Source organism: Lutra lutra, chromosome 7, assembly GCF_902655055.1.
Source record: "Lutra lutra chromosome 7, mLutLut1.2, whole genome shotgun sequence".
In the NCBI taxonomy this organism is placed as follows: domain Eukaryota; kingdom Metazoa; phylum Chordata; class Mammalia; order Carnivora; family Mustelidae; genus Lutra; species Lutra lutra.
Window position 1 is genome coordinate 132,415,084 of NC_062284.1, and position 17,186 is coordinate 132,432,269.

Sequence of the window (17,186 nt, forward strand, 5' to 3'; positions counted from 1 at the left end):
TAAAATTATAGTGTTTATAATCCCTTACTAATCCTAATAAGATAGGTACAGAACAGAAGAGGTCCACAATTCCAACCTAAAAACCAATCAAAAAGTATGTGTGACAGATCAGAAGCCGAGATATTACAAAGATGGCAATTCTTGTGCAAAATGGTCAAGAGATTCTATGCAATTTTCATCAAAATTCCAGCAGGTTTCTGAAAACTGACAAGCTGATTCTAAGCATGACGTGAGAAAGAGAGAGGACCAAGAACAGACAAGTCAATCTAGATTGGGGGTCAGTAAACTAAGGCCCATGGGGCAAATAAAGTTAAGAATTATTTTTTTTACATTTTTAAAGGTGAAAAATAAAAGGAAGAAAGAAAAATATTTGACAGAAACCAAACGTGGTCTACAAAGCCTAAAAATATTTACCATCTGGCCTTTCACAGAGAAAGTTTGCCAACCTCTGATCTAAAGACACAGAATTGGAGGACTTATACTAAGAGATATCAAGATTTATTAACAAAACTACAGTACTTAAAACAGGATACTGGTGCAAGGATGGACAAATAGAGTCCAGAAATAAATTCCCACATATAGTCATTTGACTCATGATGGAGTTACTACCAACATAGCAAGGAAAAGATGACTTTTTCAATAAATGGCTCTGGGGTCAACTACACAGCCATATGAAAAATAATAAACCATGACCCCTACCTCATACCACACATTAACGAACAATCTATTCTATATAGATTGTTGACCTAAAAATAAAAGGTAAAACAATAAAAGACAGAAGATAAAATAGGATAATGTATTTATGGCTTTGTTGTAAACAAAGATTTCTTAAAGTGGGACACAAAAAAGCACCAACCATGAAGGAAAAGATCAACAAATTAGACTATTAAATTAAAATCAATAATGCCTATTAATCAAAAGACACCATTAACTTTTGAGGTTCCTCTGGGTTCACTGGATCCTAATTTTAGAATTGTTTTGTTTTGTTTTTAGACAGTCTAGTATACTCACAACCTATGAGAATGGCTAAAATCAACAACACAAGAAACAAAAGCTGTTGGTGAGGATGTGGAGAAATGGGAACCCTCTTACACCATTGTTGGGAATGCCAGCTGGTACAGCCACTATAGAAAACAGTATGGATGCTCCTCAAAAAGTTAAAAAGAGAACTACCCTTTGATCCATCAATTGCACTACTAGGTATTTACCCCAAGAATACACAAGTACTAATTCAAAAGGATACATGCACCCCCATGTATACAGCAGCATTTTCTAGGATAGCGAAATCATGGAAACAGCCCAAGTGCCCATCCACTGATGAATGGATAAAGATGTGTGTGGGAGGTGTGTGTTTGTATATATACATATACATGTGTATGTGTAATGGAATATTAGTCAGCCATAAAAAAGAATGAAATCTTGCCATCTGCAACCATGTGGATGGAGCTGGAAAGCATTATGCTAAGCAAAATGTCAGAGACAGGATTACCAGATGATTTCACTCAGTGTGGAATTTAAGAAACAAAACAAATGAGTAAAGGGAAAAAAAAATGGACAAACCAAGAAAGATTTTCTTTTTTAAAGTAGGCTCTACTCCCAACACGGGGCTTGAACTCAACCTTGAGATCAAGAGTCCCATGCTCTACTGGCTGAGCCAGCCAGGTGCCCCCCTCACAAGAAACAGACTCTAACTCTAGAGAAAAAAGTGATGTTACCAGAGAAGAGGTGGGCAGGGCTGGGGATGGGATAAATAGAGGACGGAGATTAGAAAGCGCAGCTGCTATGATGCGTACCGGGAGTTGCATGGAAGTGTTGGGTCACCATATTGTAATACCTGAAACACACATTACACTGTATGCTAACTAACTGGAATTGAAATAAACTCTTAAAAAATAAACAGTTCTATTATGAGGATTGCTATTTCATGACTTTTTTCTTATAGGCTTTCCCGAGAACAAAGAGAAAATTTACCTCTTAAAAAAGAGAATAAAACTTACATTATCATGCAATTACTATATGGGTCCATTACAGCCTTTCATAAATTTAAGACACACTATGGGATCCTAAGTGACTTTCTTCTATATCTTAAATTACTCACTCATCATTACTTATCAATTATCCCCAACTATGACAAAGAAGATTAAAATACAAAGGTAATGAAGGAATGATGGATTTGCCTAAAAGATGAAGCAAAGGTGAAAACAGCTGTCACCTCACCCCACTTTGTATTGCCCAAAATATTACACCCTAGTTTTAGGCTTCATTGAACACAATTGAGAATTTAGAAATTTTCATTTTCTGACCAGCATGGCAAAGAAAAGTGAGAGAGGAAGCTGTGTCAAAATAAAAAAATAAACACAGAGAGAGAAGCACTCTAGGCTCTAATAAAGCTGTGAAACCAATCATAAAAGTGAAAACTCCAACTGTTAAGTCCTCAGATGACAGTACCCTAGATTAATATTCTCAAGCTCAAGATTCGATGAGTGAACAATAGATTTCTAAGGACAGAAAGGAAATGTAATGTCATCCGCTTAGTCATTAAACTGGAAGGATATCATCACATAGTAATTTGTGCCAAGAACCTGGACCATTTTGCTTTGCCAGGAGAATGTGTGACAGGATTATTTCATCTTTTATGTTTACGTTTATGTGCCAAAATTTACTTGAGGCAGAGCTCTACGCTTGTAAAATATTTATAAAAATTCCTATAAGTTGTTCTTCACTATCCCTTTATTGTTACTTCTGTAAGTTATTTGTAAAATTCCTTTAAAATGTTAAAAGGGTCCACTGGATCAATATGACACTTTTTCAGTACAGTGAGGATGAGAAAGACAAAGGGCTGTAGAGTGAGAAATAGTTGAGACAATCTAGATACAGAATGATATCTAGCATACATTAGGAATTCCTACAAATCAGTAAGAAAAATACATAACCCAATAGAAAAACTGGGAAAAGACCTCAATCAGCATTTCATAAGAGAGGAAATTCAACTTAACAATAATCAAATGGAAAGACAAGTTAACCTCATTTGTAATCAGGGAAATACAAATTAAAGCCATGCCACAACACCACTAGATGTCCACCAAGATTGCTAAGATTTAAAAATTTAACAATACCAAGTGTTGATGAGGATGCAAAAAACCCGCTGGTGAGAATGTACATGGATACAATCATTTCAGAAAACTGTTTGACAGTATCTATCCAAGCAGAACCATACCTACCCCCTAATGAAGCAATTCCAATCGCTGGTACATTTCTAAACAAAACACACACACACACACACACACACACACACACACACACCCCTAAAGGGACACATACAGCACAAAAAGACACAAAGCAGTGCTTTTCGTAATAACCAAAAGCTTAAATGATCATCACTATTAGACTAGATAAACAGATTGTGGTATAGTCACAAAACAAAATACTGTAGAGAAATGGGAATGAACACACCAGGGATGAATCTCACAATAACATAATGTCAAATGAAAGATGCCAGACTCAAAAAGAGTACACACAGTAGGATTCCATTTATATAAACTTCAAAAACGGGCAAAACTAATCTATGATATAAAAAGTTGGTCTAGTGGTTATCTTTGGGGTGAAGGAAAATGGGAAGGGGCATGAGAATACTACTCAGACACTAGTTATCTTCATGTCTTGATCTCAGTAGTGATAACACAAGTGTGTTTACTTTGTGAAAATTCACTAAGTTATGCACTCAGGATTGTGCATATCTCTGTATGTCACCCTTTAATAAATAAATCTTATGACTGAAAAATAAAGGGTTCTGGGAAACCAACATCCACTGACCTAACAGTTTTAGAGCAGTGGTAGTCTTCTAGAAGACCTGATGAATCAAATGATACACATACATACACACAAATTTAAAACAGCTGCCCCAGATGCTCCAGTATGGAATTTACACATGATGCAGTTCTACCACTGGACTTCTTGGAAACCTTCACAGTTTTTAGAAAGCAGCGTAAATCTGGATTTTGCAAAAACTCAAAGTAATTTACATTACTTTATTTTGATAGCGTGTTATTGGTAAGTTAGTTATCTGTGTTCTCCATTCTTGTTTCTCTACCCAGCTTTCACAGGTTTCCTTGGCAGTGTGGATTATTCCTACCTCAGTCTCTTTCATTCACTTACCAGCTTCCCATTGATTTTTTTTTTTGTAACCTAGGTACACAGGAGGAAAAAGAACCATGCCTAGGCAACAGTCACAAATTAAACGTGATATGAGCTAAGTGAGCAAAAGAACTAGAAGGATAAGAGAAATGGAAATGACATAAGCTAGATTGGGGAAAGGTTTTAGAAACAGGGTAGATAATGTGAGCAGGATCCAATTCAAAAACCAAAAAAAGCCATCCTTATCAAAGTCGCAGGTGAAAAAGCCGGAGAGGAACGTGTAAAAGCAATATAATCAACATTTATTAAGATTGCAGCAGACCAGAAAGTTGGCCCAAACCCAACTAGATGAAATGTAAAATAAAGTCTTAGAAAAAGAGAAAAACAAAACAAAAACAACTATACAAGTTCGGGATGAGAGAGGCTTGCCCTAGTAACGGCTAATGTGAAAAAGACCAGGGAAGCCAAACTGATGTTTTGTTCAGCTACACAAGTACGTTATTTATAACAAAGCTGGTAACAGGCTCTATAGTTCCCTGCATCTGAAGTAAGTGTTCATTCTGAAGGAGACTGACAAATTCAAGGCCCTTCACGAGACAAGGAGCAATGTAGCAGGAGGAGGCCAGACCCAATGTTAGTGTGAAAAGAAAAGAAGAATCTGAGTTTCTGCGATGGCAGAGAAGAGCAGGTAAGGCCTGATGGGGGAGACAGGAGAGCGGTGTTTAAAGAACGGCAGGGACATGCTATAGACGGGGATAGGATAATTATCTATTGTACCATAGAGCCAGATCTAGAATCAACAGGCAGAAGTGACAGCAACACATTTAGGCACAACTTTCCAGAAAACTGTCAATACCTTATTATACTGGTATTCCTTATCACAGTGCCAATGTTTAAGAAGAGGCCATCAACTACTTGTCACAGGAAGTAAAATGAACTCAAAAGTGGATCGGGGCACCTGGGTGGTACAGCTGGTTGAGTGTTTGACTCTTGGTTTCGGCTCAGGTTATGATCTCAGGGTCATGAGGTTGAGCCCCACACTTGGACTCCATGCTCAGTACTGAGTCTGCTTGGGACCCTCCCTCCCTCTCCTTCTACACACAACCCCACACCACTGGCACAGGCTCATTCTCTCTCCCTCAAAAAAAAATAAAAATAAAAAATAAAAAAATAAAAAAAAATCTTTAAAAAAAGGGGGGGGCGATCAGAAGGCCTTGGATTCTAATTCCATCTCAATCATTTACTAGCAACGTCATCTGGGGCAATTTATTTAGAATCTCTCCAAATCTTAACTTCCCTTATATGTTTACTTCATGAGATCACAGAGAAATAATAAGAGAATATGTGCAAGACCCAGGATGACAACCTAAAATGCAACACAAATATCAATTGCTATAGACGGGATATTGTGCTAGATAATTGCTAAGATCTGCCTAGAAGTGAAATTATTAGCTGTACCTTATGGTAAGAAAAAAACTGAAAATAGGTCCTAAATTTACAAGATTTGGTGGGCAAAAGACAGAAAACATTAATATGATAGGGAAGAAAGGGAGCAGGAAATCTCTGTTTCTTAAGGTGTTAAGAATAATGTACTTTTCTGACAGCAAATTCATCACCAGATCCAAAAGGCAATGCTTAATCTAAGAGGTAAGTGGGAATTCTAATAAAAAAGTTACACATACCAAGTAAATCAAGACTACAAAATGTACTTGTAATCACTGACAGTATGAGTATCACTGAATCATGGCATTAAATACAGTTAACTAGTGCTTTTGCTTTGGGAGCCCCCTGGACTCTGCTCCCACTGGGTGTGGACTCAGGCTCTACTCTCCCAGTTACATGATGCTGAGCAAGTTACTCAACCTCGCAGGCCCAGTCTCTAAAAGGTAAACACAGGGTATGAGCCTGCCTCATTTACAGGTTGCTGAGAAGACTCTACGAGATAACATAATGCATGTAAAGCCTCTGGCAAGTCTTCTGGCACCCAGAGGAATTCATGTTAATTATGTGTTAACCACAGAGGCAGATCTAGAATCAACAGGTAGAGGTTACAGCAACACATTTAGGTTCAATGCAAGAAACAAGTTTTCTAGAGAACTGTCAACCCCTTATTCAATGGTGGAGTTTTGTGCCATGTTTTAAGAGTTATAAATTTGGGGAACAAATAAAAGATATATTTTGTTTCCAAAAGTCAAAATTCAGGTTAAATTAAAATAATATAGATAACACTGACACTGAGATGGAAAACTAACCAATGTACTGATGAGTAGAAAAAGTTTACAAGATAAAATGCTCAGTATGATCCCATTTTTGATGACATATATATTTTTAATTATTATCTCTAGATTGTGGAATTAGGTGAATTTCACTTTTTAGAATTTTTTTTTGTACTATCTAAATTTAGTATAAGGAGTACGTATTTCTATCACAATTTCCAATTGGGAAAAAAATGTGATTGGTAAGGTTTTTCTACAGGAAAATTAACATTTAGGTCAACCTGCAGGGGGGGAATATACTTTTACAAACTTGGAAAATGAATTTAACACCTTTTAAAAAGCAAAGTAAAAACAAACAAAAAACAAAAACAAAAAAACTTAAGACTACTAGTAAATTTCTGTGTGCTTTTCTAAATAAAAATGTGGTTCAGACAAAAGGAAAACATCTCCCAAATTCAGGGAGATATACAGGAAATAAGCTCCATGGGGGCGGGGATTTTGTCTGCTCGGTTATATTCATTGTTATAAGCACAGAGCAGGAATAAATATTTGCTAAACAAATGGGTGAAAGTCCTATTTACTCTTATACTAAATTTTGTTGCCTATTTCATTAGAATATTGGCTTATTCATCTTTATCGCCAACAGCAGGCATATTACCTAACAAAGAGAAGTTACCGATTCAGTTAATTCTGAAATTAAGAAAAAAAAAAAAAAGATAAACTTAATAAATACTACTTCTGAAGCTAAAAAGTCAGCAAGAAATTGAGAAGCATTACCCTTAAACAGGACATTCATTCTGGACTATGATCTCTACATGTAGGATAAAAGCAGTGACATCAAAGAAATGGGGGCATGTACTACTTCTAGATTTTATTATGTCACATCTGAGAAGTGAACAATACTAACATTATTAACTGTAAACCAGGAATGTATATAGAAGTACAAAAGGAATATAAAAATCGTATAAATAAAGTTTTTTATACCATCAAGGCCTACTTAGCCTAAACAACAAAAAAGCCAAACCAAACCAAACCAACCAACCAAACAAAGGCAGACCTACCTTGGGCCTCTTGGGCCTTCCAAGTAACTGCTTCTAGGAGGATCTGGAAGCAGTCCACCTGACCTCACTGGCATATCCTTGACTCCAGTGATTGGCTGAGATGGAGCAGCTGAAGACTCCCCAAGTCCTTGCTCAGATGAGAATGAACTATATGGCAGAGTAGACTTGCTCAGAGGAGCTTTAGAATTCATTTGTTCTGATGGGCTAACAGCTGATTGCAATGGAGGGTGGTAGGCTGAGGGCGGGCCTGAACCAAAAGACACAGGAGTGGGAAGCAGTGCTGGTCTAGGTTTCTCTGGAACCTGTGAACTCTGAGAAGTGGAGGCTGGTGGGACTGGGGCTGATCCTAACTGAGGAGGCATCCCTTGTGGAACCCCCGGGGGAGGTAATCCTGGAGGAGGTGTGGCTAAAGACAATGGGGGGAGGGGCAGGACAGGTGGAGGTGCCGTTGAGGAGAGGGAAGGCGGGGGAAGAACGGGCGGTGGCCCTGCAGAGGAGAGGGAAGGCGGGGGAAGAACTGGCGGTGGCCCTGCAGAAGAGAGAGATGGAGGCATCCCAGGTGGGGGCACAGAGGTTGGTAGAGAAGGTGGCATCACAGGTGGGGGCATGCCAGGCGGTGGCACTGAGGCAGGCAGGGCAGGGGGCATCACTGGTGGTGGCAATGATGGAGGCAATACCGGAGGGGGCATTGTCGGTAGAGGTGGAGGCATCTGAGAATACGGAACGAAAGGAGGTGGCATTGACATGTTCCCCATATACTGGTTCTTCATGTTCTGAAAGGAATTGACTTTCTCCTGGAGATAGGTCTGAGTCGCTTTCATATGTCCCTGCCATGTTTTCCACTGCTTCTCATACTCCTGAAGCTGATCTTTATGAGGATAAGAATGGAGCTGCTCCTCCCACAGCTGAAACTCCCGCTCCCATTCTTGGTAGAGATGTTGAAACTGTTGCTGCTGCATCTCATAATGCCGCAGCTGCACGTCTACAGACATGGTCTACGAACAAAGGGTGACAATTATTTCAAGACATTCCTGTAAGAGAACTGACCCTAAAGTTAAAATATTAACGAATCAAGGGCATCTGTAGTCTTAAGAAATTAAAACGCTAAAGACTTCAGGAGACTAGTAAGGATAAACTTGTTATATCTCCTTAATGACGATCATTCTTTCTTCCTTTGACTCATTTCTCTAAGTTATCATAGAGCTGGAGAAACCAACTAAACACTAAAGCAAATACCTATCTCAGTAATAATTGTTTTCAAGTTTTTCGTACTACCATGGATCACTTTAAGAATTTAAAAAATGATTTATTACTATAGACATACAGACACAAGTTTGTGTCTTCCGGATATAAAAAGAGCAGTTATCTTTTGCTCTGTTTCTGGTTTCTGTGGTGATTGCTATGATTTTTTTGGTGGACTTTTTGCTTGTCTGTCACTGAAGTGATTTGTAGGCAACTTGAAACTACATGATAAGAATCTCTGGTTCTTAAAATCCTTAGCAACGGTCCTTTAACACCTGCCTGGGTTGACATGACCAGAAGTCTGCACTACACCTGCCCCATCCCAAGGGCATTTCCATAAAGCTGTACTTCCCAAATCCCCAGTGATGTGACAGGTAACTACTTGGAACCCCCGTGGAAAGATCAAATTTAATTTCTCTCCTTCACATTTAGATCTCTTTCAGGAATAACAACTCCTCCATGACTTGGGGCAACTTCCCACGTGTGAGCTGAGGCGGCACTTGCCTGCATATGTGGCGGCTGCTGGATAATCTGCTGGTACTGCTGGAGGATCTGCTGTAACTGAGTGTGCTTCTGCATTATTCCCTGATACTGGAAGCCAACTCGATGCTGCTGGTGCTGCTGCCAGTGCGCGGCTGCAGCCTGCAGCTGTTTTAACCTAGCGTCCTCTTCCGGGTCTTCAGACTGAAAGATAAAAGACAGAATACACTTTTATATAAGTAACAAAACAGCAACCAAATTAACAAAAGACCCAAATATTTTATTAAGTATTGTATTACTTAATAGTCCAGAATAGTCCAGAATCTCTACAACTCTGGCTGACTGAGAAAAGTTATTTTGTGTTTAGATAAAAATCCCTGGCTCTGCTTACACTGTGGCTCATGAGTACTTATATAAAGGACTTTATGAATCCCACAGTCTTCACTGGAATAATCATCTCACTGTTCCTGAACAGGGCAACCATTTCCCCAAAACGGTCGCTTTATAGCTATGTCCTTTGCACTCTATGAGAAACCTTTGGGGCACCTGGGTGGCTCAGTGGGTTAAAGCCTCTGCCTTGGGCTCGGGTCATGATCCAGGGTCATGATCTCTGCTCAGTGGGGAGCCTGCTTCCCCCGCCCCTCTCTCTGCCTGCTTCTCTGCCTACTTGTGATCTCTGTCAAATAAAAAAAAGAGAGAGAGACCTTTTTCTTTTTCACATTAGCCACTTTCAACTAAGAGATTACAATGTCCTCATTACGGCTCAATAAAGTCTCCACACAGGCTCTTGGGAGAACAAATACCTTTGGACCAAAGTGAGAACTTTCCGTGTGTCAGCTGGTGACAAGGGTGATCACACTGAATGCTTCAACAGCTCTGTAAGATAGCCACTGTTTGAATATACCCATTTTGCAGATGAGGAAACTGCAGCACGGAATGGCTAACCAACTTGTGCAGAGTCCCCCCCACCAGCAAGGGGCAGCGCTACCCCTGCCGCCGGAGCAGCTGAACGACAGACACGGCAGCTCCTGAGGGCTGCCCTGGCTGCCAGTGTGACGGCTCCCGGGCGTCCCTTCAGTGCTTAGAGAGCCTCCGTACAGAAGAGTGTCTAATTCTCCACTCACTTCAACTATCAGAAAAATGCCTTTTCTAAACCCGATCAGGCATTTATCCAATTTCCCATATCGGAATTTTACATGTTTAAAAAAAAAATACACACATATATTCATATATTCATTTGACAAAGGTATATACAAAAGAATCAGAGAAAAGCTGAACAATTCCTTAAACAGCAGGTAATTAATTTCATGGTTACCTGGGGTTCCTCAGGTGGGAGAGGAGGCGGTACCTCCTCATTAGGTGGTGGCAACGGGGGCTCGTCGGACGAAGAGGGTTCTGGTACTTGACTGGTGGCAGGTACTGTAACTTCTTCTTTCACCGGCTCAGGGGCATCCTTTGCTATGACGGGACCTTTCTTGTGTCCTGGCAAGTGCACTTTTGTCCTCTGCTGCAAACTGAGCAGGTGCTGCCGATACCAATACTGCTGCTGTTCCTACGACAGAGGGCGGTTTTAAGAACGGTAGTTGAAAATCCCATGTATTTGCAACTTGGTGTTGACAGAGACCTGCGTTTGTGTGTGTGGTCACGTGTCTGTACGTAAGAAAAGGCAAAGCTGGACTGAGAAAGGCAAATAAGTAAACATAATCTTTCAATCCCCACCCCCCAAGTATATACATTAAAGCTAAACCACATATATTAATTCAACATACTTCTCTACTCTTTCAACACACATACTTCTGGAAGTGAGAGCAGTCTTTCTGGTAAATGCTCACAGGAAATCCTTTCAGTATTCACAGCTGCTTGCTTTTAACCTGCCATTGGCTGCTGTGGATTTATCCAAGGAGTCTCATAATTAATGACACAACCAAACAGTGCTGTCTCCTCTTTGCCTTCTCTCTCCTCCAATGCTCATCCCTCTTTTGAACACCTGCTGTATGCCAGCTCTATACACATAAATGAGAATATACTGTGTTTTAGAATACTATTTATTTTAAAAGTCTCAGCTTTGTCCTCCAAATTATACTGTAATTTAACTTTCTGGAACCTTGTTTTGTGCGTCCACTTGAAAAACGTTACAACAGTAACAAGTCTAATGCAGAAATAATTAGAAAATACAGCAGATCCTCATTATTCACAGATTCTATATTTGCAAATATGCCTACTTGCTAAAGTTTATTTCTAACTCCAAAATCAATACTCGGGAAACTCTGGCTGTCATTTGTGGACATGCGTAATACAGCACTGAAAATTCTGAGTTGCCAGACTTGCACATTTCCTGCTGTGGCAGAACAAGGCCATGCTCTGCCTTTTTGTTTCGCTCTCATACTGTAAATAAGTGTCCTTTTCATGGTCTATTTAGGACCACATTTTTCAGATTTCTGTGCTTTTGGTTGGTGACTTTGCTGTTTAAAATGACTGCAAGCATAGTGTGGTGTGTGGTCTGGTGTTCCTAAGTGCAAGGAAGCTGTGATGTGCTTCACACAGAAAACCTGTGTGTTAGATCAATTTCATTCAGACATGTGTTATGCTGTTGGCTGTGAGTTCACTGTTAATGAATCAACAAAGTATATTAAATAAGGTGTCATTAAACAGGAACACATGTAAAACAAGGTTATGTATTAACTGGTTGATGAAAATGACACCAAACCAAAGGCTCACAGGAACCTAACCCTGTATTTCCCCCTGGGAGCAATGGTTTAGTATTCACTAATTCAATGTTCTTGGCAACTTTATGGAACACAAATACCTCAAAATAAGAAGAATAGACTGTACAAATAAGCAATAACTAATTAATTAAAATCAATTAAAAAATCTCACCACTCAGACCTAACTACAGGATCTTCATTTTCCCAGTATTTATTATATATTTCCCTATGGTTACAAGGTTGCATACAGAAAAGAGTTGTCATAACACTAAAATATTAACACATGTACTACCCTTTATACTTCCATAATTAACAACAGCATGTATTTCTACTACAATTATAAAGATGTAGGATTTTATGAAAGTGATGTTGGAGAACTTTGGAACCCATTACTGACAGCTGAGGATCTAGCAGAAGTCCTGTCAGTTAACAACCAAAACATTTTTTATAATAGGAATTGCAAAAGAGAATATGAATATCAAAGTCTGAAAACAGCCCCTAGGAAAACTGATAAATCTCTACTTTCTTCTTCAATATATCCAAAACCAAAATAAAAGACGACATATAATGCTGCCATATAATTGTGTTGGTATTATAACTAAAAATTATAGTACAGAAACCAAATCAACACTATTCTTTGTTCATTCTAACACTCAACTAACTATTCCTTATGATTTGGGGCTTTGTTTTTTAAGATTGTGTCCCAAATCAAATTTTTTACTTTCTACATAAACTTTGGGTACCTGTGTTGAGTGGATTCATTTTGCTTAGATTCACGGGGATTCACTATCTTTGGATAACCAGGATTTTCTATATTGCTAATATTTTATTGTACATCCTGTCCAGTTTCCCACATGCAAGCAAAATGGATAAAAAATATATAACATATACTCTTTTCTCACTGAACATAATGTTTTTTCACTCTTTTCAATGTTTTTTTCACTCACAGAATGTAATTTTCTTGGGAGAGAGCTGTCTCATGCTTTTCTTATATCCTACCTGGTGCTTAAGCATAGTGCTAGAGCACAGGAGAATGTCAGTAAAGGGTTATTGATCAACTGAAGACTTCTTTTCCACTCATTTCTATGACCTGAAACTTGCTTCAAACTATTCAGAGGAATAAATTCCATCTCACTACCTACATCTTGAAGTCTGGGTCATGAATGAGTTATTATGTTTTTAATTACCATGTACATAATCATCAGCTCCATAAATATAATTACTTTTCCTATTGAACATTAAAAAAAAAAAAAATCCAGCACACTGACCATGATAGTTGACAATAATGTACCATTAAAACATTTTCAATGTCTTCCACTATTTTATGAAAATAGCAACAGGCTTATCTTTCAGCTTAAAAAAATTAATAAAAAAAATTAATAAACTCAGTCTCTTTCAAGTAGAAGTTAAAAGTTTCCCTTGTTTTTAGTTGCTTTGAAAGCATCACTAAAAGATACAAAGATGCAAACCATCTTTCATAAACCAGAAGCCAATGGCTACAGACATGGAGGACTGGACAGATCTAGATTCTTGATGAATTTGTATGTATCCACCTAACTGTCAAAGCTTCCCATCTTTGTCTAAGACCTAGTCTAAGGTTAAGAACCTTATTAGGAGCTTGAGTACTTGTTGATTTGCTGACAGTAGCACTGTAGGTCAATTTCTACTTCATATGAACCCAAGAAGCAGAGTAACTAGATCTAATTCAGTCCTAGGACCAGTCTTCTGCACATTTTTAAAGCTCTACAGATGAGCATCATTCAGACATGTTCTCAGTGACCAAGAGAAAAGTGATTTATCTCTATTTTAGAAAGGAATAAAACCTGCTTGGACTTACTAATGAAGCCAAAGCCAAACTAGTAGCCACTTTTTCTGACTGTCCCATCGTACCAGACAACTCAATCTTACATGGGATGCTAGTTCACAGATAGAGGAAAATCAATGATATGTCACATTCAAAAAGAGATTGAACGAAGAGAGTTCAAAAGGATGTAAGAATTATTTGTCACAAATATCATTATCAAAAAGATGCTAATTTATTCAGCAAGCATTTACTAACCACTTGCTACCAGTACAGTAATGAACTAGGTACTAAATGATTTTCCAAGCAGGGAAATATAAAGCAGAGAATGTGTGAGGTGGGGCAGGAAGGGAAGAGACAGAGAGGGAGAAAGAAAGAGAGAGAGAGAGATGTTTTAGAGATCAATTTCAGAAGGTTGCCTTTCCTATCCAGGTTATTATCAATGCCTGTAACACTCAATGTACTATGGCCTACATCCTAAAGCAAGGGGTGGGGAGAAATCTGGCAAAATAATGATTTTCCATTTTTTAGTCTTATTTAAAACCTATTTAGTTTTAATACTTTTGAGGTTCACATTCCACTCCAGGAATAAGGTCACCAGATAATCTTAGTCCCATCTAAAAAAAATTAGAACTAAAAAAGAAAGCTCCTTTACTTCACCTCTTCCTCCAGCTCCTGCCCTCATTCTCTCTCTCTCTCTCCTTCAGTCAAACTTCTTGAAAGAGTTGTCTATACTCACCATCCCCATTTCCTCACCTTCCATCACTCCTCAAATCAATGCAATATGGCTTCAGTCACTATGAAACTGCTCCTGCCAAGGTCAACAATAATCTACATGTCAGTAAATGCAAAAGATAACTCATGGTCTTTATCTTGCTTGACCTCTCAGTGGTAGTGACACAGCTGACCACTCCCTCTTCCTAGAAACAGTCTTCTTTGTACTTCTGTGGGACTGCACTGTCCTGACTTTCCACCTACCCCTTTGGTCTTTCTTCTGTTGGTTTCCCTGGATACCGAGATTCTGCGGGACTAGGGCTCAGTGTCCTTTAAACTCTATCCTTACTCTACACACATTCCTCAGGAGACCTCATCTATTTCTGTGCCCCAAATACCATTTTTATGCTGATGACTCACAACTCTTTCATGTCTCTGAGATCTCACTTCTAGACTCCAGACCTATACCTAACTTTCAACTGAACATCTCCATTGGAATCATGTGGTTCACAGACCTCAAACTCGGTAGGTCTAAAACTACACTCGCCCTTTCACATCATTCCCAGACCTGTTCTTCCTCCTCTTCCAGGTTTTCCTATTTTATTAGTAAATGGGACCACCATCTACCTGGCAGTCGATTCCAGAAACTCAGGAATCCTCTTTGACACCTCCCTCTCCACTACTACTCAATCTCCAATTACATCCTAGTGCACAAATATTTCTCCAGTCCTTCCACTTCTCTCCATCTCCACTATGACCATCCAAGTCCAAGCCACTGTTGTCTCTTGCCTGGATTATTTTATTAAGTATTGTCTCTAAATCACCCTTGCTCTTCTCAGTTTCACTCTCCAGACAGCAAACACAATAAGCTTTCAAAAATGCCCACATCTGTCATATTCGACTATACAAAACCCTTTAATGGCTTCCTACTGCCTCAAAGTCCTCATAGGCCCTCCCGACCTGGTTTGTGTCTACCATTCTTACCCTTAGCTTTCAGTAAGCCTTACTTTGAATGCTATCTGGTTAATTCCTACTCGTTCTTCAAGTTTCACTTAAATATCACTTCAAAGGGAGGCCTCTTCAATTAGGTTATAGCTCTCAACTATATTCAATTACTTAAAAAATATTTGTTTCTCACCTACTACATGCTAGACCCTGAGCAAGACACTGCAAATATAATGGTGAGCTTAAAACCAGAAAACAAAACAAAACAAAAACCCTGACCTTTTCCCATTCCTCATGGAACAGTCTAGCGATACTGTGTATTTTATAATCCCACAGCACCTTGTACTCCTCTTAATTACTTATTAAATGTCTTGTTCTTCCCATTGGGACAAGTCATTGAGGGCAAGTGTCATGTCTTACTTTCTTCACTATTTAATCTCTGGTACTAAACTAAGCACAGCACTTGGCACATAATTGCTACTCAATAAATACATGAATATTAAATAAATGACTGGGGCTCCTGGGTGGCTTAGCCATTAAGCGGCTGCCTTCAGCTCAGGTCATGATCCCAGAGTCCTGGGATCGAGCCCCGCATTGGTTCCCTGCTCAGTGGGAAACCTGCTTTTCCCTCTCCAACTCCCCCTGCTTGTGTTCCCTCTCTCACTGTGTCTCTCTGTCAAATAAATAAATAAATAAAATCTTTAAAAAATAAAAAAATAAGTGACTACAAATTCTAATCCAAGTCAACAGCTTAAGTTTTGAGAATAAAAGGATTAATAAAGTCACAAGTTATGAATAAAAGGCTAGTATACACTCTACCTAGCCAGTCCCTTAAACATAGAAAAGTTAATTCTTCAAAAATACACATTCCATTAAACCATCAATGCTTTACCCTGAAAACTAGAAATTAAATGGAAGAATATGAAGCACTTATCCTACCCTTCCTATACCAACTGTATTTCCAATTAAATAGTTCTAGTTCATGAAAGTTTTTCTTTACAGAATTCCATATAGTAAATGCAGAAGAAATGGCAAGAAAAAAAATCACCATGTAATAACTTTCAGTGAAGAACTAATTTACTCAGGCAAAGACTATCAGCGGATGAATCACCAGATGGAACATTAGAGGCAAAATTGACAGGACAATGGAGGGACTAGACTGTTAACCCCTGATCAATCTTGGCTCCACTAACAGTGGGACAACCAGGCACCGTGTGTCTCTTCATGGGATGCAAATGAAGTACACAGTATCACCCTCGTTATGAAGTACACTTGCCAAAAGAAATGTGAACTTAGGGGCACCTGGGTGGCTCAGTTGTTAAGCGTCTGCCTTTGGCTCGGGTCATGATCCCAGGGTCCTGGGATCGAGCCCCACATTGGGCTCTCTGCTCAGCAGGGAGCCTGCTTCCTCCTCTCTCTCTGCCTGCCTCTCTGCCTACTTGTGATCTCTGTCTGTCAAATAAATAAAATCTTTAGAAAAAAAAAAAAAAAAAAGGAAATGTGAACTTAAATCTAAGCTTTCAAGAGTTTACCGGAAACGTGAAAGGGAGTGGGACAAGTCAAATGATAAGAAACCAAGAGAAAGCAGGCAAATCCAGAATGTGGGACATTCTGCAGAACAAGTGAGACAGATTTCTCATCAGGTTCAATGGCATGGGATAGAAAAAGAGAATAGGAGAGACTAATAGGCATTCTTAACTGAGGGTGATTTTAACCCCCAAGGGATATTTGGCAATGTCTGGAAACATTTTCATTTCCCACTGGAGGCTGCTACCAACATCTAGTAGTTATAGCACAGAGGTGTTGCTAAACATCTTACAATGCACAGGACTGCCTTCCGTGACAAAGAATGATCCTGCTTCACAATGTCAGTACTGGATCCTGATCT

At 39.0% G+C, this 17,186-nt stretch overlaps 1 protein-coding gene across 1 annotated transcript in view; it reads right to left on the reverse strand.

The window, feature by feature from the left end:
* Nucleotides 1-17,186, reverse strand: part of YLPM1 (YLP motif containing 1) — a 77,309-nt gene that overhangs the window by 56,467 nt on the left and 3,656 nt on the right. Inside the window, 3 exon segments of the mRNA XM_047736138.1 lie at nt 7,412-8,406; nt 9,158-9,337; nt 10,449-10,685. Of these exon segments, the coding sequence (XP_047592094.1) occupies nt 7,412-8,406; nt 9,158-9,337; nt 10,449-10,685 (1,412 nt within the window).